The sequence below is a fragment of the Felis catus genome, chromosome B1, assembly GCF_018350175.1.
Source record: "Felis catus isolate Fca126 chromosome B1, F.catus_Fca126_mat1.0, whole genome shotgun sequence".
In the NCBI taxonomy this organism is placed as follows: domain Eukaryota; kingdom Metazoa; phylum Chordata; class Mammalia; order Carnivora; family Felidae; genus Felis; species Felis catus.
This window is the reverse complement of record NC_058371.1, coordinates 171815375-171836568: the sequence shown is the minus strand read 5'-3', so window position 1 is coordinate 171836568 and position 21194 is coordinate 171815375. Positions and strand designations below refer to the sequence as shown.

Here is a 21194-nt window from a genome sequence, read left to right as displayed (position 1 = left end):
ATGCTTAACCGACTGAGCCATCCAGATGCCTCTACAGCTATCTTTTTTTGACCACAGTCATGCTTCTGACCCATACTGAAAACTAGAAGACATGAAAGATATTGAAGAATGCACAAATAAATAGAAAGATATTTTGTGTTCATGGACTGGAAGAATATTGTTAAAATGTCCAAGCTATTCACAGCAGCCTACAGATTCAATACAATCCTTATCAATATTCCAATGGCATTTTTCTAAAGAAATAATTCTAAAATTTTTATGAAACCATAAAAGATCCTGAATAGCTAAAGCAAATAGCGACACAATAAATTAATAATTTCCACAAAGTTAAATAACCAGTTTGAAAAACATATTATTTAACACTTTAATTTACATGAAAACTTAAAATAATTGCTTAACGATATTAAAAATGTTGCATACTAGACAGAACAAAAAGTGCCAGTGATTTCAATTCTAACTCCAATTACTTCTTGTACATCAGTACTCTCCTTCCCGTGTTATAGCTTCTTCTCTTAAGTCTAGTCCTTCTTTCACATGACTGCTTTGCAACTGAAATACAGCTAAAATGTTCTCTGACATAGACCTCACGTTCTAGGCAAACACATACATCAGGTTTTTATTTTATGGAAGTGTTTTCTGGGAAACCCCAAACTCAAAGTTTTTAAAGAAAAAAAAATTGTAAATACAAATGTAAACAATTAAAAAAATAAACAAAAATTAGAATTAGAAGACATTTTAGGAGTTATCTATTTTATCTCCTTCATTTTATGAATAAGGTAATTGAAGGCCAGAGAAGTTTTTAGTTACAGAAAGACAGTATTACTGGAATAATGTGTTGGAAGCAACAATAATGAAATGACAAGGCTTCAAAATGTAAGGAGCTCATAGTCCAATGCTTAACAGTAATGTTGGACAAGATAACATCTCTTCCAGTTAAGATACTGACACAATTTCAGTGACAAAAGCTATAGCAGGCATAGATAAATGTTGATTACAACCTTAAATAAGATTAGGAATAAGGTTTAATGACATACATACAAAAATCATAATACTTCCATTATTATATTTTTTAATGTTTATTTATTTTGAGAAAGAGAGAGACAGAGAGAAGGGGAGGGGCAGAGAGACAGGGAAACAGAGAATCCCAAGCAGGCTCCTCACTGTCAGCATGGAACCCAATGTGGGGCTTGAACTCACAACTGTGAGATCATGACCTACACAAAAATCAAGAGTCAGATGCTCACCTGGCTGAGCCACCCAGGCGCCTCTCAAAAAAGCCATACTTTTATTTAAAAAAAAAAAAAAAAAAAAAAATTTTTTTTTAATGTTTATCTTTGAGAGAGAGAGACAGAGTGTGAGCGGGGGAGGAGCAGAGACAGAAGGAGACACAGAATCCGAAGCAGGCTCTAGGCTCCCAGCTGTCAGGACAGAGCCCAACATGGGGCTCAAACTCACAAACCGTGAGATCACGACCTGAGCTGAAGTCGGACGCTTAACCGACTGAGCCACCCAGGCACTTCAAAATCATATTTTTTTTTTTGTCAATTTTTTAAATGTTTATTTATTTTTGAGAGAGAGCACGTGCGCAGGAGGGTGGGGCAGAGAGGGAGACACAGAATCCAAAGTAGGCTCCAGGCTTTGAGCTGTTAGCACAGAACCTGATGCAGGGTTCGAACTCACGAACTGTCAGATTATGACCTGAGCTGAAGTTGGGGGCTTAGCTGACTGAGCCACCCAGGTGCCCCCAAACCAGCCTATTTTAAAGACACAGCTGACAGCAAATAGGAAACAATCAGAAGAACCAAAAAGAGCTTGTTAGATGGAAAAATTTTCTAAGATGAAACAATATATATATTTTAAAAAATTTTTTTTTTCAACGTTTATTTATTTTTGGGACAGAGAGAGACAGAGCATGAACGGGGGAGGGGCAGAGAGAGAGGGAGACACAGAATCGGAACCAGGCTCCAGGCTCCGAGCCATCAGCCCAGAGCCTGACGCGGGGCTCGAACTCACGGACCGCGAGATTGTGACCTGGCTGAAGTCGGACGCTTAACCGACTGCGCCACCCAGGCGCCCTGAAACAATAATTTATAAGAAATAAAACCACAGAGAAGTTTTTATTCTAATGGGAACAGTAACAGGAAAAATATTTGGTATCTTATTAAAAAGTAAAAATAACTTGTAGAATTCTTGAAATTCTACATGACTTACTCTTTAATATCACGAAGCTGGTCAACATCTTGTGATCTTGTAAAATCTGGATCATGCGCTAGCAGGTGAATCATGTATGGAACTACATATTCAGGCAACAGTGATAATAATTTCTCTAAAGTGAAAACATTATTATCAACAACAGTAATAAGAGCTTTTATAAAATCCCTCTCTAGTTTGCTTTCTATCCACTTCAGTTTCCATCTTTTTCCTGATTTATTTTAAAATTAGAGGCAACATGGTATCTAGAGGATACTGAAACACTTTTATTTCAATGTGGAAAGCTATTAAAGCCAAAAGGATAATTTGAGATTATATAGTGAGTCCTTGGTAAAGCTAGGAAAGTAATTCTTTACTCTCTGACATCTGAGCAATGTGTTTAAATCAAGCCACACTGCTGATCCCATAAGAAAAATGTAATTCCCCCAAACAGTTTCATACATTATAAACAGGACCTAGAAACCAGATTTAATATGTTAAATACATCACAACTATAGTGACAGCATCCTATAAAAATCCTAGCGTTATTATTAACTACAATAGAAATATAGGAAATAAACCCCCTGCACCCCCCAAGTTGGTACATTGACAAGATATGTTTGCACACTGAGAGCTTTCAAAATTACTTACCAGTAGCCATGGGATTCTGTTTAATGTACTCCCTGCGTATACTGATATTTTTTAGTAAACACTGTCGTGCATGTGCTCTTCTCTCCTTCACAGGATCTTTGGCACACAAGGCAAAGATCGCCATGTACTCCAATGGGAGTAGTAACTTCACAAGTGCCTTATGCAACTTCTGAGCAAATATCTGTCTTACTTGGTAGCACTCATCCTACAGCAGCAGAAAACCAAAAATACTTAAATAAAAATACTAGTACCTTTAAAACTATGACAAAATAACCTCATTTCATTAAGAAAAAAAATTGGCAAACATTTACCAAGCAGCAGTTTATTCTGAATGCCTTCATTAAAAAAAGATCATAGTTATACTTGGGGGAAATAAATAACAATATGTATAAGATATTTAGTTAGAATAGTTGTAATACAAATTCTGTTTGTGCACACAGTAAATGGATCTGTATCCATAGAAGGTAAATGTACTTAACTTTGAAGGGAAAGTAACTGACAAAAATAAGATGATTACTTACATTAATAACAAGTGCACAGAGCTGAAACTGTTCGGGGGTTATAATTTCATGGTAACAAGGTTCCTGAGCAAGCTTCATTATGGCACTACCAGCAGCTAATCGCAAGCGAGACATATCAGATTTACTATAAACAAACAAAAAAGAAATAAACATTTCCTATAACCATTATCATTCATAACAATGCTTTGGTCCCTTTTTGAGTGTTACGATCTTTAGCATAACTTATGCTTAAAATGACATAATGTATAAATATGGGAAAGCTACTTTTAGTTCTTGAACTCAACACGGGGAAAAAGGCTCAAATCATTGTGACTAATAAATTTATCTGCCTTCATTTTTAGTTATGTTCTAGCCTAGATCCTCTACCATACATAGACAAACAGCCCTGCTTATGATTTGCAACTACACTAAGTGTAATGCTGGGAAGAACCATTTACATCAGGAACAGTATTCCTCATTTTAAGAGGAATACACATTCATTGTAGACAACTGATTAAACCACCTATCATATCAAATCTATTTCCCACAGTTTTTAAATGCATATATAGCCATTAGGAGGTGATTTATACCACGGAAAAGGAGGTAGCAGACAAGGGAAAAGATATGAACTGAGAGCCAGTGTCTATTTGGGGTACTAGTCTCTGGGGCAGACTTTGTTTTGTAGCAAAAAAACCCCAGGAGGTTGAGCACTACCATCCCGCCCAGTAGTTTTTTATTTCCTAAATGGTAAAATGTGACAATGGATGAGATGAAAGGACAGTCTTCTTTCAACTTCTATGTGAAACATAGCATGGTTATGATATTTAAAGACTTTAGGAAATGAGGAAAGCTGGCTGAGTCCATTATTATCGTACAAGAAAACATTGCACTCTTGGACAGGAGGATTGTCAAAGTGAACACTGGTATTATTATTATTATTATTATTATTATTATTATTATTATTTTATTTTATTTTTTTTTTTTAAGAGAGAGAACATGAGCTGGGGAGAGGGGTAGAGGAAGGGAGAGCAAGAATCTTAAGCAGGATCCACACTCAGCACAGAGACTGATGTGGGGCTCGATTCCATGACCCTGGGATCATGACCTGAGCCAAAGCCAAGAGTTGGACACTCAACCGACTGAGCCACCCAGGTGTCCTGAACATAGGTATTTTTGAGAGAACTTCAAATGGCTTCTGACTCAAATGATTCAGGGATTAAAAAATAAACAACTACCATCTGGGTACTTAACTCTGTTAGGCAGTGAGTGAACACTTCACAGGCTTTATTTAATTTTCACTCTATGAGGAAACAGGTTTAGAAAAGTGATTTATACAAGTTCACACAGCTAGTAAATGGAGTATAGAGTTGTATAAGTTTCTGATTCTAGAGCCCAAGCTAAATTTACATAGCATGGTTACATTAGTGTACAATTAGCATAGGATATGTAACACCTAATTTAGATCTGCCTAATATTTCATGACATGTGTTCCATAGTTAACCATTCCCCTATTTTCTGTGATGATAAAAAAAATGCTGAAAATATGTTCATATACACATTTTTGTATGATTCTCTTATATTTCATGAGTATAAAAATAGTCAAAGGGTAACATTTATAGGGAACTATACCCAAAATGCCAAACTGTCCTGCCAAGACTCTGCTAATTTATATTCACAGGAGTAAGGAGGGAAGCCATTTCCCTGATCCTGTGAAGCAGTGATGGCTTTAAAAACTTTTTGTTGATTGACAGGCAAGAGGTATCACCATGTTTAAACTGCATTTATTATATTTAGTGATATTAAACATTCATTTTTATTTTTTAGAAAAGTTTTGCTCATGTTATTTGAATGTGGGTAAAAGGAAAGAGTGGGGAAATAGAAGAGAGAAGTGTCCTTTTCCTAGTGAATATAAATGATTAAAAAAAAATGTTTTATTTATTTTTGAGATGGGGGAAGGGAGGGACCAGAATCCCAAGCAGGCTCCATACAATGTTAAACATTTTTAAAAAGGTAAACTGATAATTTGTAGTCTTCATCTCTAGTGGGTATCCTGTTTATCACTAATTTATAAAGAGCTCATTATTAAGCCTTTGCCATACACTGTACATAGATTCCCCCAATTTAAAACTTCTCATTATTGCTAACTTAGCTCTAATCTTCTAATCTGTTCCTACAAAGCTACCCTTGGCTTATTCTATGAGAAAGATAATTTCTCATGGTTTTCTTCAGTTTATCAAACCATTCAGCATCTCTACTGAAATTGCTCATTTCTTATCTCCTCCACTAGAATGCATATTCCTTAGAAGGAGAGATTTTATACCTTTAAAACAAGCATAGCAGTACCTAGGATGACAGTGCTCAATACTCAATGCATACATGAATACTTAAATCTGTCTTGTAATAAAACATTTTAAAGTAGGAAAACATCACAAGTAGAACTCTGAAGTTTTATCTGCTGGTACTCCTGGACTGTAGTAAATCAAGAATTGAAACAAACACGGATCATGAAAAATCTGGCTTTTATTTTCATCTTAAAAGGAATATGGGGCACACGAGTGGCTCAGTAGGCTCAGGTCATGATCTCATGATTGTGAGATGGAGCACTACAGCCGGCTCTGTGCTGGGCATGGAGCCTGCATGAGGTTCTCTCTCTTTCCTTCAGCCCCTCTTCCCCTCTGGTGCTTTCCCAAAACAAAACAAAACAACAAATAGAAGCAATAGTGATTTCACAAAGTGACAATGTGTAGAAATGGAAACAATGTGTATGTGGCTTTTGCTTTTTTTTTTTTTGCATTTGCAGAACCTTGTATAATCTTCTGCAAACCACCAGGAGGGCTGTGACTTTTCCTCCTTTGAACCTCCACTGAAACTTGCATTCAATTCACAGTACTGTCACTCCACTTGTTCCATTACTATAATACAGGGTGAAAGGTAGAAACTGAATCTTATGTTTTCTCTGCAATGCTTTTCATGTGTTTTGCAAAGAGCAGTATTTCAACAGGTATTTGCTTAAGTGAACCAAATGTTGAAGGCAACTGTAATACATAGTGATTATGATTAAAAGTTTCCTGGAAAAAGTCTGGTCTTTAAAATGAAAAGAAACATTCCATTATGCTTGAGATGTAAACCTCGAGTACATCAGTTCTGATCCCAAAGCATATGGTACAATTACAACATTCAATATTAATTAGGCAAATAATTCCTATGTAAGTTCTACTAACATTTTGAGCTGTAAAAATTGGAAAGGAAGAAAAATCTCACCTGATTCTCTTTTGCTCTGTCAGGTCACCCTCACTAACCAACATCGCTGATAATAATCGAAGAGTTGAATTGGCAGATTTAGACTGGTTGTTTTTCATACCCAACAGCCACCTTACCAGAAGTTTAATTGCCTGTACCTATAAAATATTAACATGCTAAAAAAAGAATGGAACTTAAAATTTCAATTAAAGGGAAGGTTAATTTATGTTAATTAGATTAATGAGGTTGCTTAATTGCTGGTAAATATGTTTTATGAAACAAGTCTGTAGGATAATAACCATAGCAATAAGAATATTTATCTTGTTGAATCTATAATAGGCACTTTTCTCAGAGCTGTAAATGTTTTAACCTATTTGATGTCCCAAACAATTCTACAAGGGAGGTATTTTCATTTCCAACAGATAAGGCAACTAGGACACATTACTATAATAGATAACTTGCCCAAAGTCTGGCTCTTGATCTCAGGCTTTTCACACTGCCCCAAAACTTCAAATTATTTGAAAATACATTTTTAAAAAATAACTATTTAAACTATACCTGTTACAGTGATTAAAATGTGCCATTTAGATAGACTTTACTATTTTTTGTAGTACTGAAAAAACTATTTTGAAGAAATTATGAAGTGTGATGCTGTGTGACTATCCTGAAATATAAAATTAGGAGATTCCCTAATTATTTGTGGTCATAATTACTTGGAGGTTTACACTCAAAAGACTGCTACCAATACACATGGAAAAATTAGCTAAAGCATCTAGGTGTTATTTACAGTATTTATTGACAACCTGGAAAAAGGAATTGATAGAACATGACTATGAAGCCACAAAATGTGAAACAGATTTTAAGATAATGAAGACTTGTTGTCAACCCAATACTACCACTTTAAAAGTTAGCTTTATTGAGGGACATTTTGCAACTATCAAAAGTTACCAATTTGATGACAGCTATCCACTTTTGCCAAGTTAATATTCATATTTTTGTAGAGAGTGGTAGTAAGGCTAGACCTGAGATGCTTCTGAGCATCAATACCCTACAAACAATTTCTGTGTAAAACAGCCTCATTGAAATTATTTCACCAGGCAGGAAGTTCAATGGAAAATGCTGACATATATGTAAGTAACTCCATGAGGACTACAATTTCTTTGAGAAACACAACTTTTGATACTCATTTAATGTCAAGTTAAAGGGTATCTATGAATGTTCATTATTTCAACATAAAAGTTATCAAGGCCTACACAAATTTACCTTTGCTAGTACTTCAGGGGAAACCTCTTCATCTGGAGACCATAATTTTCCATTCTTCTCACCTGTTGACTATAGACAATTAAATATATTTAATTCTTAGAAAGAATTTTGAAGTTTCCTTCATTAAGTTTTTCATGCTGAATAATGCAGTGCTCTAGGAATCCTACAGGAAAGTCACCAGGGCTTGAAAAAGAACAAAGTTGGAGGACTTGAGCTTCCTGATTTCAAAACTTACTACAAATCATACACCAATGGAAACAAAGAATGCAGAAAATCCTCAACTATATGGTTAAGTGATTTTTAACAAGGGTGCTGAGACCAATTACTTCAACAAATGGTGCTAGAAAAATTAGACGTCCAAGAGCAAAAAATAAAGATGCATTGTTACCTTATATTCAAAATTAATTCAAAATAGATCAAAGATCTTAATTTAAGAGCTAAAACTATAAAACTCTTAGAAGATATAGGAGAAAATCTTCATGTTGTTTGATTTGGCAAATATCTGACAAGGGTTTAATAGGATATATAAAGAATTCTGAGAACTCAGAAACGATAAACAACCCAATTAAAAGTGTGCAAATGACTTTAAATATCCAAAGATACATAAATGGCCAAAAGCACATGAAAAGAAAAAAAAAAACCCTCTACATTGTTAGAAGGTCTTCACATTGGTTGCCAGCCATGTCTATCAAATCATTAGTGAAACACAAAGCAAAACGATGAGATACTACTTTATACCCACTAGAATGGCCATTATCAAAAACACAGAACTAAGAGTAAGCATTGGCAAAGCTGTGAAGAAACAACACAAAATGGTATAGACACTGTGGAAAACAGTTTGGCAGTCCCTCAAAAAGTACAACATAGAATGAGCTTGGGAGCCAGCAATACCGTTCCTAGGCATATATCCAAAATGATCTGAAAACAGGGATGCAAATGTTCATTTCATCATTATTCACCAAAGTCAAAAGGTGGGAAAAAATCCAACTGTCCATCAACAAATGAATAAACAAAATGTAGGCTACACATACAATATTATTCTGGCATAAAATGAACTTCTGATACATAACACAAATGAACCTTGAAATGATTATGCTAGTGAAATACACCAGGCACAGAAGGACAAATATTGTATGATGAGAGGTATCTAGAACAGGCAAATTCAGAGTCAGAAGAAAGTACAACAGAGTTTACCAGAGGCTGTGGGGGTTACTGGTTAATAAATGCAGAGTTTTTGTCTGAGATTAAAAAGTTCTGGAAATAGTGATGACAGTTACACAACAATGTGGGTACATATTTTAGGTGGTGGCTTGGGTCATTTTGGAGAGTTATTTGGCTTTCCTGGGTATTTCCCATGTATACAGGAGGCATACATGGTATTAAACTTTTTTTTTTTTTTTTTTTTTTTTTTAGTGTTTATTTATTTTGTGAGAGAGAGCACAAACGAGCAAGGGAGGGACAGAGAGAGAGGAAGAGAAAGACAGAATCCCAGGTAGGTTCTATATTATCAGCGTGGAGCCTGACGTCGGGCTTGAACTCATAAACCCCGAGATCATAACCTGAGCTGAAAGCCAGAGTTGGACGCTTAACCAACTGAGCCACCCAGGTGCCCCTCAACTTGTTTGTTTCTTAAAAAACAAAACAAAACAAAAATACCCACCCAACAACAAAAACAAGAATGCTGGTGTGTATGACGTAAGTGAATTGTACACTTAAAAACAGCAAAATTGCCAAAGTTTAAATCATGCATATTTTACCACATAAACAACAAAAAAGAGCCACCTTAAACTACAATCCATCAACAATCAAGTCATTTAAGAGGGGTCTTAAATTTCACACTGGTTACCAGCCACATCTATCAACAGTGCAAAACACAGCCTGAATGTGTTAAGTGGGAAATGACACTTTGGCTATGTTCTTCTATCCTTGTCTATTACATCTAAATGGGGGAAGGGAGAGGAAGGAATGCACTAAAATGTCTTTCTTTTTAAGTTTGGATATCGAAGGCTCCAAGACTACTGGATCACGTGGAAGGAATAGGTAAGCTGGATAAAATAGCACTCCCTTGAAAGTCATCAACAATGATCCAGCAGGTAAAACAGACTTGTCTTCATTCAACATTCATTTTCAATTTAATACTTGGTAAAGTAAATTCTTAATCAGGTATGTGTTTCAGGAATCTCTTGGGGAGCCTTTTCAAGCTATACATTCCTGGGTTCCAGCCCGGAGCTAATAAATTAGCATGTGCACACACACACTGTGAGCACCTACCCACCCACACACTTCAGCAACTAGAACAGAGTATGAGTCTAGTGCCAAAACTGCAATGTAATTATATTCCAAAATGCTAAATACAATTCAAAATGTTAAATACAATTCTACTTATATTTTTAACAACATTTGATAAAATTCTAGCAGTCCAGTAAATTGTCCTTCAAATGTTAGGATAACAGCACTTGATTTATATTTTTTACTTAATGATTCATTCATCTCATGTTCTCATTTTTTCTTTCTTAAATGTTAAGTTCTGGTAATAGCTACACTGAAGTCAGGATGTCATTTGGAAATTTAAGTAAATAAATGAGGGAAAACACGCAATAATTTAAAAGGAAAAGAAAATTAAATAGAGAGGCAGAAATGTTTCTGTGATGAAGATATAAATAGTTTTAGTCTCATTATTCTAAATTTAATTAAATTAGAAACTTACCCTGTCATTCATTAGCAGATCTTTCACAATAAAATTTGCTACTACAGATTTCATTGGGGAAGCAAATTGATCTGGTGCTAACATAGAAATGTGGCCCAATGAAACTAATGGAGTTATAAGTTGTTCTGGTACATCAGCATTCAGACTCCTACTGAGTGGCTATAAAAATAAAACAGTCAAAATTACCAATTTTGTTTTATAAATATCTACATTCTATGGAAACAGTAAATGCTCCTGACCCTCCTGAATTTGTGCCCAAACAAATCTGTTCTAATGCTATGATCAAAAGTAACTTCAGCCTTATCAGACACTTGATTCTTATTGTACTTACTGAAATTTAATATGATGAAAGAATGCAGAAAAAAAGAAAAAGAAAACAAAAGCCCACGTAAAAGGCAGAAGTAAAAACAAGAACATTTCTGCTTCATCAAATCAGCATTATTTTCAAGCCATGTACAACAACAGGCTTGTTATGTTGGTGGATTTCTTATCCTGTGGGGACATTTTAAATGCCCATGGACCATAAAAAATAAGGGTTCAAATGGTTTTGTTGATACTATATCCAATTTACAGAAACAAGAGTACTTTTCTAGTAGTGGAATCAGGCCAAGGATCATACATAAGAAAAGGCAAACAGGATTAATTTTCAGGTAGGGTTGACAGGTACTTTAAACTGGGTGGTTCAAAGTTATCTACTAATACTTTCTGAGGATAAGTGGACCACCGAGCCAATAAAGTGAAAATTAAAATGTTCTAACACAAACACACAAAATATTCTTCTAAATGTAGTATTTGAACATATAATCTGATGTAAAGTTTGTGAATACAGTGCTGGAAAAAGAGTGTCACTGCTCCCATGGAATATATATACTAGGGTGAAACTAAATAGCCAAAAAAAAATTTACCTTCCATCTTCAACAAACCACAAAGCATAAGAATAAAAATCAACATAAACACATCCTATATACATACATATATATATATACCTCAAAAATCTGTGCAAGCTGGACTTCTTTATTGGTGAATATGGCATGTATACAATGAACAGCCTGTTTTGCTTGGTGTGGAGTACCTCTCTTTGCTTTCTGATGTAAAATGGGAATTAAGGTCCTGCAAAAAAATAATACCATAATTTAAAAAAAGCCCATATACTACAAGTAGTTCTCCTGGTTGTCTCCTGCTTCCTCTCCCTTAACTGCTTGGATTTTTGCTGGTAGCGAAGCCTCTCTTAATTTTTAAGCTGTACGTATGTATGTATGTGCGTGTGTGTTATATATACACGTATATATATGTGTATATATACGTGTATATATACACGTATATATACACACACACGTATATAATCTCTACACCCAATGTGGGGCTCGAACTCACGACCTGAGATCAAGAATCCACCAACTGAGCCAGCCAGAAACCCTGATAAGACTCTGTTAAAAATTACCTCATCTGCAGAAAGGTTTAAAGCTCCTTCTCTATCCCCAACTATAATACAAGAAACGTCTCAAGAAAAAGGCTACTGCAGGAGGTAATTTTTATTTTAAAGCCACCTCATGAATATGGAGAAATAAACAAACCACCCTGAATTTATAATCTAAAACTTGCCCCATGTTATATTTTTATATTTACCTTCCAAGTACATATTCCCAATTTCCCACTTCCCTTTCACAATCCCTTCAGTTATTAAAAATAATTTTTTTCATGTTTATTCATTTTTAAAGAGAGAGAGAGAGAGAGAGAGACAGACAGACAGAGGACGAAGTGGGGGCAGAGAGAGAGGCAGACATAGAATCCGAAGCAGGCTCCAGGCTCTGAGCTGTCAGCACAGAGCCCGACACAGCATGAGAGATCATGACCTGAGCTGAAGTCGGATGCTTAACTGACTGAGCCACCCGGGCGCCCTTCCCCTTCAGTTACTTTATTTTTTTTCTTTTTATTTTTCAACATTTATTTATTTTTGGGACAGAGAGAGACAGAGCATGAACGGGGGAGGGGCAGAAAGAGAGGGAGACACAGAATCGGAAACAGGCTCCAGGCTCTGAGCCATCAGCCCAGAGCCTGACGTGGGGCTCGAACTCACAGACCGCGAGATCGTGACCTGGCTGAAGTCGGACGCTTAACTGACTGCGCCACCCAGGCGCCCCCCCCTTCAGTTACTTTAAAGCAGCCATGGAAGGGCACATGGGTGGCTCAGTCAGTTAAATGTCTGACTCTTGATTTTGGCTCAGGTCATGGGTTCACAGTTGTGAGATCAATCCCTCTGTCGGGCTCAGTGCAGAGCACGGAGCCTGCTTGGGATTCTCTCACTCCCTCTCTCTCTGCCCCTCCCCTGCTCAGGCTCTTTTTCTCTATCTCTCAAAATAAATAAATAAACTTTAAAGTAGCCATAGACAAAAAGTAGCAAAAGGTCAAGTTTTATTAAAGGGCTGAAATGAAAGCAGTAAAACAAAGTATGCAAGGATAACGACACATATATATTGGTAGAAGAGTAATAAAAACATCTAACGATTATTGAGTACTTGTACCAAGCACCATTCTAAGTGTTTTTATGTGGATTAATTCAATTAATCCTCATAGTCACCCAAAGAGGACTATTACATTTATTAAACAGATGAGGAAACTAAAGCACAAAAATATTATTTTACTTAAGCTTTTTTTTTTTTTTAACGTTTATTTATTTTTGAGACAGAGAGAGACAGAGTGTGAATAGGGGAGGGGCAGAGAGAGAGGGAGACACAGAATCCGATACAGACTCCAGGCTCTGAGCTGTCAGCACAGAGCCCGACGCGGGGCTCGAACTCACGGACCGTGAGATCATGACCTGAGCTGAAGTCGGACGCTTAACCAACTGAGCCACCCAGGCGCCCCTATTTAAGCTTCTTAAGGTGATGGAGCTAGGAAATGGTGGAGTTGGGATGTGAAAATGTGTACTTCTCCAAAATCCATGCACTTAACCTCCATACTGACATTGAAGGTCAAAGTAAAATAATAGGACAATATGGAAATAACACATTACAGTCTTAAAGCATTAAATGTTGATGATATAAGAAAACATTATATGAAGATGTAAGTACCAACCTATAAAAGAACAGGTATACACAGCAAGTAGATAGACAAAATACTCATAAAGAAATATCAAAGTGTGGATAATGACTCTTTCTCTCCCTTATATTTCCTAAAGTTTCAGCTTGCTTTTTTTTTTTTTTTTTTTAAAGAAAGAGAGAGAAAATGACAGGGTAGGGCAGAGAGAGAGAGGGAGAGAGAATCTTAAGCAGGCTCCACACTCAGCACAGAGACCAATGGGAGGCTCCATCTCATGACCCTGAGATCATGACCTGAGCCAAAATCACGAGTTGGATGCTTAAGCGACTGACCACCCAGGTACCCCAAGTTTTAGCTTTTTACAATGAACATTTAAGTATTCTTTTAATCAGAAGAAAAGCTATTTAAGGCAAAAAAAAAAAAATTAAGAAAGATACTTGTCATACATTTAATGCAGTGGTTCTATTTTATAGATTATAAGGTCAGTGGTATCAAATACAATGATGACAAAAGGTCCTCTCATGAAAATGGGAGGCTAGACATTAAAAGCAATACCCCAGATCCCAGGTCATGCACCTCAACCAAAAAACTGCAATGAATATATGCTAGTCAGTATAAATCTGATTTGACACTTACGAATATGACACATTTCTCTGTGTGCAGATTTAGAATTGTTAAGAGACAGATTTCCATGGCCCAGTAGCCTCCTTAACTGAACACTGTTAAAGTCTTTCTCACAAACTCATTTACCAGAGTAGCAGTTCTTGTAAATAACACAAGTAACAAAGACATAGTGTTGATCAAACTGTTGTTAAATGTGTTACTAATTCTTCTTAGCCTAATGAAATGATTACACAAAAATCAACTTTAACCTTTTCCCTTGCTTTTCTAGTGTGCTATATAATCCGATGATGTCATCAGGGTTGTTTCTGAGGCCTGCATTGTTTTTGCTCCTCTGCTTTTCAATGATTCTCTCCCTCCTTCCTCATTAGTCTTAAGAACAATACGTTTTATTCCTTGTGTCCAAAGTTAACTATTTCACCTACCCCCATTTTCCACTGCTTCTGCTGGGATAGAATTCCTTTAAGAAGAAATCCTTTACCTTAAAATAGGTTTTCCTACCTTGAAAAACTCACCAGAAACTTTATCCTAGTGTGTCAATGATTTTTTTCCCCAATGTACAAGTACAAAGATTATGATTTCTAGGCTATAAACACCTTGAGACCAGGGACTAAGTGTGGTAATTCTTTTATATTAGTCAGTACAGTTCTGAGAATGAAGAGAATGTACAATATTGACTTATTTCTCAAATTAAACTATCAGCTTACAAATTTAATAAAAACTTTAGGAATCAGGGGACGCCTGGGTGGCTCAGTTGGTTAAGCATTCGACTTTGGCGCAGGACATGATCTCACGGTTCGTGGGTTCGAGCCTAGTGTTGGGCTCTGTGCTGACAGCTCAGAGCCTGGAGACTGCTTTGGATTCTGTGTCTCCTTCTCTCTCTGCCCCTCCCCTGCTCATGCTGTCTTTGTCTCAAAAATAAATAAAACATTAAAAAAACAAAAAACAAAAACTTTAGGAGTCAGTAGTCCTCTTGTCCTATTATTACCCTGTAAGGATAAACGGTTTGATTTGGATATATCCAGAACTATTTGCATATACCCTGAACATCTGACTCAACAGCTATCAACAATGTGTTTTTCCTTCAAAAGACATCTCCCACATTTTTTGTCTAAATATAAACTCTCAGCACAAGTTTGATCCTAAGGCAACCTCTTTATGATGTCGAAGTAAAAATATCAAAATGTATTTCATTCTTATGATGAAAGAGAAAAGGTAATCTTGAGGGAGAGATCAAAAATTATAAAACCACCACTGCCAATAACCAGGCAACTAATAAGATATAATGTTAAACAGACTAATTGATTACCCCATTCTTTGGTGAGACAGGTTAGTAGCAGCTACTGAATTTAAACCAGTTGGAGGGAAGAAAATGTACATAGATAAGGAAGAAACGCTAACCACAAATTCTAAATTCTGTGATAACTTTTGATTATTAATATTAATATTCAAAAATAATCTTGTTATAAACAAAGTTTCAGTTTGTTCCTCTAATTTCTTTTTCAGTTTGTTCTTCTAATAGTAGGGGAGGAGTATAAGGCAGAGAAAGGATAATACAAAGGATACAGAAAAGCTGCTTCTAAGAAAAAGTTGTCTTTCCTCTCCCCTCTCTCCTATCTTCCTACATGAAAAAGAAAAATGACTGGCTCCTACACTTAAAACACTTTTGTGTTTACCATGAGAAAAAATATACTCACGATCGTATCTGGGGTAGATCTGTTTCTATTTTGTGGCCTGTATTTCTAAAAATTTGTATAGCAGCTTCTGCTACCTTGTCATCTTCCATTCTGAGGCACTGTAACAGGGACTCATATGTCTCTGCAGAGTGGAACGAGGTAGGATGTGTGAAAGACAGAACCTGGAGGAATAGATATAGCTTTAGAAGTACAGACAATGGTTTTCATTCAAAGAAGAAAATTATTTTCTACTATAAATACATTTCAAAATTATGGGCTGCATATGCTAGCTATACAGAATAAAGATTTTATTTCATAGTCTCCTTTGTAATTTGTTGTGTTTAATGACATGTGAAAAGAAATACTGTGCAGTAGCTCCTTATGAGAGTTGATATATAGCCTTTGCCCTATTTTCTTCTTTACCTCTTAGTCTGTTCTGAAACTGGGAATGCAGAAAAATGTGGCTCTTTTTTTATGGACTGTGATACTGTGATGTAAACAAAATGTTAACACAGAGCTTTATTTCACTGGCAAAATGATAGTCTAAAAGGAATATTTTAAGTGAAATCCATCACAAAATTTCACTAGTCATAACTATAAACAAAGAAGCCATAACTGTGAACTTTTAGTCACGATTAAAAACATGTACATTATTACTCCTTTATTTATTACTCTAGAAGTCCCAGTCTATCCCTAAGGAATTTATAGCAAGTTGGACATGTCTACAAAATTTACTTTCCATGAAGTGGAAACAACTTAGCATAATATCAGAGATAAAGGCTACAAGTGGAGAGGTGTGGGTAGGGGATGGAGTATGTAATCTTCATTAACTTACTTAATAAGCATTTATTTAATGGGTTATAAAGTAAAGAGATGGTCTCATTCGGTGAGATTCTTGCTGATAATATTTAGATAGTATGTTGACATGTTAGTAATAGGGTTGATAATATAAAACCTTGTAAATTTTACTTACAGAAAAATGGAGAATCAAATTTGAAAAAATGAATCAAAACTATGAAAAATGCTTATCTTCAAGATTTCACTCTTAAAACTATTTAAAAATATCTCATCATTAAAAATACAAAATCTTTCCATGAAATTAAAGACCATTCCAATACAATCCCATCACTCTCTTTTCTATCTAATGTCCATTGCACTGGTTTGTCTCTTCTCCCTCAGTTCATACATTATAGTTATCTAAATATCTCTTTCCTTCAATTTCCTCTTTACTCCATCTGATGAAAGCTCTGTTTAGTGCCGTGCCATAATGAAATCCAGAAGGAAAGACCCTGATAATACCTTTCTGCTCAAAGAGCATTACCAATCTAAAACCAACCCTGTATCCCATTATTCCCCAAAGCAATCCTTTTTTTTTTAGTTAGGCTAGACTCCCAACAATCCCTAAAATATGCCAAGAATTATTCTCTTTCACGATGCTGTGTTACCCTTAGATTAAGCCATATCTTGTCCACAAAGTCTTGCCTGATCTGCCTCTTACTAATTGCTCTATTCTCTGAATTCTTTGGCATAATATGAGTAACAATTGTTTAAAAATTTCCTGATAAGACAGATACTGTCATGTAATTCCTTCAGCAGATGAAAGTTAAGACAAGATCATTTAGAACATACTGTTACAAGCACATGTTGTTAAATACAGGTATGCAAATGAGGAATGAAATAGCAAATCATCAAAACATGATTTTATAATGTAAAACAATTACATTATTGTAATGTGAAAGACATACATTTTTATAAAATATGATTTCTACTACAAATGTTTAATTTTTCAGTTTCCAATGAAATAAAGCCCAACCCTTGCATATCCTTAAGGGAATTGGAATTAAGACTGGAAATTCATGGAGACAGAATTATTTTAAAAGTACCTTAAGAAGTTCAAGTCCTGAACGAATAGCTGTATCTGGACTTACACCCTCCTCTTCATCATCTGCTGTTCCCTCTATTGATTTATTCATCAGTTTTACCAGTGCACTATTAAAATAAGAAAATCTAAATTAGCCACCTTAGTAGATGAGTAATTCCTAACTACATTGTGGTAGAACACACACAGAACCTAAACATTAGCTACAAGTACATTCCTGGAGGAAAAAATTATTTTGTGACTTAAAAAAAAATGTTTATTTATTTTGAAAAAGAGACCTTGTGCGTGAGTGGGGGAGGGGTACAGAGAGTGGAAGAGAGAGAATCCAATGGCTCCATCCCACGAACTGCTGAGAGCATTACCCAAGCCGAAATCAAGAGGAGAATGCTTAATGGACTGAGCCACCAGGCAACCCTATTTTGTGACTTTTTAAACTTTGCTCCCAACTTGACAGCTGAGATTTTTACTTTATCTACCCACAACCTTGCCCAAACTCCATGTACAACTCTACTGAAAAACAACAAGATTAAAATTAAATGATATGTACTGGAAATATAATTTAACACTGATTTCTATATATAAAGAGATTGTTTACAACAATAGAAAAACAATAGATGGCAGTTGCTAAATGAAGAAATGACAATTCACTCAAAGTAAAAAACAAATACATGGACAAAGGAGTTTAAATTAATCCTTGGTGATTAATTTACTGAATCAGTAATTCTATTCCTAAAGATTTAGAGAAAAGAAGTTCATTAGAAGCATCATGTTATATTCATAAACAGATTCATCAATAAAAAACATTTAATTGTCCAACATTATGGAATTAGTTTTTCAAACATACCTAACCACCACAAAACAGAACATTACCTGTGAATAAAAATCAGACTATGTAGCAACATGGTACTTTCAATTAATTAAATTAATTAATTAATAAGCAAGGTGAACGCTTTTTAAAAATGTTTCTTTATTCTTGAGAGACAGAGATGGAGTGCAAGTGGGGAAGGGGCACAGAGAGAGGGAGATACAGAGTCTGAAGCAGGCTCCAGGCTTTGAGCTAGCAGCACAGAGCTGGGCATGGGGTTAGAACTCATGAACTGTGAGATCATGACCTGAGCTGAAGTCGGACACGTGCCCGATGGAGCCATCCAGGCACCCCTGATTTTATTTTTTTTAAATGTTTATTTATCTATTTTCAGAGAGAGAGAGAGAGAGAGAGAGAGAGAGAGAGAGAGAGAGAGAGAAAGAGAGAGAGAGAGAGAGAGAGAAAGAGAGAGAGAGAGAGAGAGAGAGAGAGAGAGAGAGAGAGTGAGTGAGTGCAGGTGAGTGCGTGCACACACAGGAAGGGGCAGAAAGAGAGGGAGACAAAGAATCCCAAGCAGGCTCCATGCTCAGCATGGAGACTGACGCAGGGCTCGAACTCACAAACTGTGAGATCATGACCTGAGCTGAAATCTAAAGTCGGAGGCTTAACTAACTGAGCCACCCAGGCGCCCCAACGTGGTACTATTTTAAATAAAAACAAATATGATTTTTTTAAATCCTTAATTTAAATTTATTTTAAAGTTTTAATTAGTTAATATACAGTGTAATATTGGTTTTGGAAGAATTCAGTGATTAATTACTAACGGACAACACTCGGTGCTCATTACAACAAATGCCCTTTTTTTTTAAATTTTTGTTTCCCTTCCCTTAAGTTTATCTGTTTTTTAATTTTTTTTTAATTTTTAAATGTTTATTTAGTTTTTAGAGAAAGACAGAGTGTGAGCAGGAGAGGGACACAGAGAGAGGGAAACACACAATCTGCAGCAAGCCTCGGGCTCTGAGCTGTCAGCATAGAGCTGGACATGGGGCTTGAACTCACGAACTGTGAGATCATGACCTCAGCTGAAGTCGGGACGCTTAACTGACTGAGCCACCCAGGTGCCCCACAACAAATGCCCTTCTTAATACCCATCACTTACCTAGCCCATCCCCCCCCCCCAACCTACTTCCCTCCATCAACCCTCAGTCTGCTATCGTTAGGGGTCTCTTCTATCGTTAGGGGTCTCTTGTGGTTTGTTTCCCTTTCTTCTTCTTTTTCTCCCCTTTCCCTATTTTCATTTGTTTTGTTTTTTAAATTCCACATATGAGTGAAACCATATGATATCTGTCTTTTTCTGACTGACTTATTTCACTTAGCATAATATATTCTAGCTCCATCCATGTTATTGCAATAGATGTGATTTTTGGTTTTGAGGCTGTTTCCTCATCAGTAAACTGAAAAAAAAAAAACCAACAACCCTTATTTTGGGGGCATTAAATTATTACAGCAAATGACCTAGTACATAGCAAATATTTAACAAATGGAAGTTAATCGTAACTGTTTCAGGTTAAAATTTTTCCCTTGGAAAAATACACATATTTTAGTCAAACTATTAAAAAATTTTAAGTATAAAATACATAAGGTCACAGATACATCTTCTATATAATTTAAACCACTTTTAGTACTTTTCTTTCTTTTTTTTTTTTTTTTAATATTTATTTTTGGGACAGAGAGAGACAGAGCACGAACGGGGGAGGGGCAGAGAGAGAGGGAGACACAGAATCAGAAACAGGCTCCAGGCTCCGAGCCATCAGCCCAGAGCCTGATGCGGGGCTCGAACTCACGGACCGCGAGATCGTGACCTGGCTGAAGTCGGATGCTTAACTGACTGCGCCACCCAGGCACCCCTTATTTCCCTTTTAACATCACAAGAATAATTTAAAAACTTCCTCAGTATCTTCAATTGATAAAAAACATTTTTTTAAAAAACAAATTAGGAGTGTATTAAACACTAGCTGGAAATATAATTTATGTATCATATAACTCACCTATTTAAAATGTATAATTCGGTGGTTTTTAGTTTATATTCACAGGGTTGTATAACCATTACCACAATCTAATTTTAGATTTCACTCCATTCCCCAAAAAATCCCTTTTCCAATAGGAGTCACTGCTGTTCACTTGTATCTCCTCTATTCCTAGTCATTTACTAATTTGCCTTCTGCTGCTACACATTTGCCTATTCTGAATATTTCATATAAATAAACTCATACGACATATACGTAGTCTTTTATGAGTGACTCCTTTCACCTAGCAAACTGTTCTTGAGGTTCATCCATGTTGTACTATGTATTAGTATTTCATTTACTTTAATCCTGAATAACCTTCTAGTATATGCATGTAAGACAGTTTATCAGTTGATGGACATTTGAGTTTTTTTCTATTTTTTTTTCAGCTATTATGAACAATGTTTCTGTAAATATTCATATCCAGGTATGGACATATATTTTCACTTCTCTTGGGCATATATTTGTGAGTGGAGTTGCTGGGTCATATAGTAACTCTGTTTTAATTTTTTTCTATATTTAAAGTTTATTTATTTTGAGAGAGACAGAGAGAGTAA

General features: G+C 35.8%; 1 protein-coding gene across 3 annotated transcripts in view; it reads right to left on the bottom strand.

The window, feature by feature from the left end:
• Positions 1 to 21194, bottom strand: part of PDS5A (PDS5 cohesin associated factor A) — a 138003-nt gene that overhangs the window by 33661 nt on the left and 83148 nt on the right. For all 3 annotated transcript variants that reach the window (XM_023253188.2, XM_045056453.1, XM_045056452.1), the window contains exons 18-26: positions 17771 to 17876; positions 15909 to 16069; positions 11538 to 11661; positions 10552 to 10710; positions 7845 to 7913; positions 6603 to 6739; positions 3363 to 3486; positions 2842 to 3046; positions 2212 to 2326 (exon numbers count right to left, since the gene is read on the bottom strand). In XM_023253188.2, the coding sequence (XP_023108956.1) occupies positions 2212 to 2326; positions 2842 to 3046; positions 3363 to 3486; positions 6603 to 6739; positions 7845 to 7913; positions 10552 to 10710; positions 11538 to 11661; positions 15909 to 16069; positions 17771 to 17876 (1200 nt within the window). The remainder of the gene's footprint in view (positions 1 to 2211; positions 2327 to 2841; positions 3047 to 3362; positions 3487 to 6602; positions 6740 to 7844; positions 7914 to 10551; positions 10711 to 11537; positions 11662 to 15908; positions 16070 to 17770; positions 17877 to 21194) is intronic.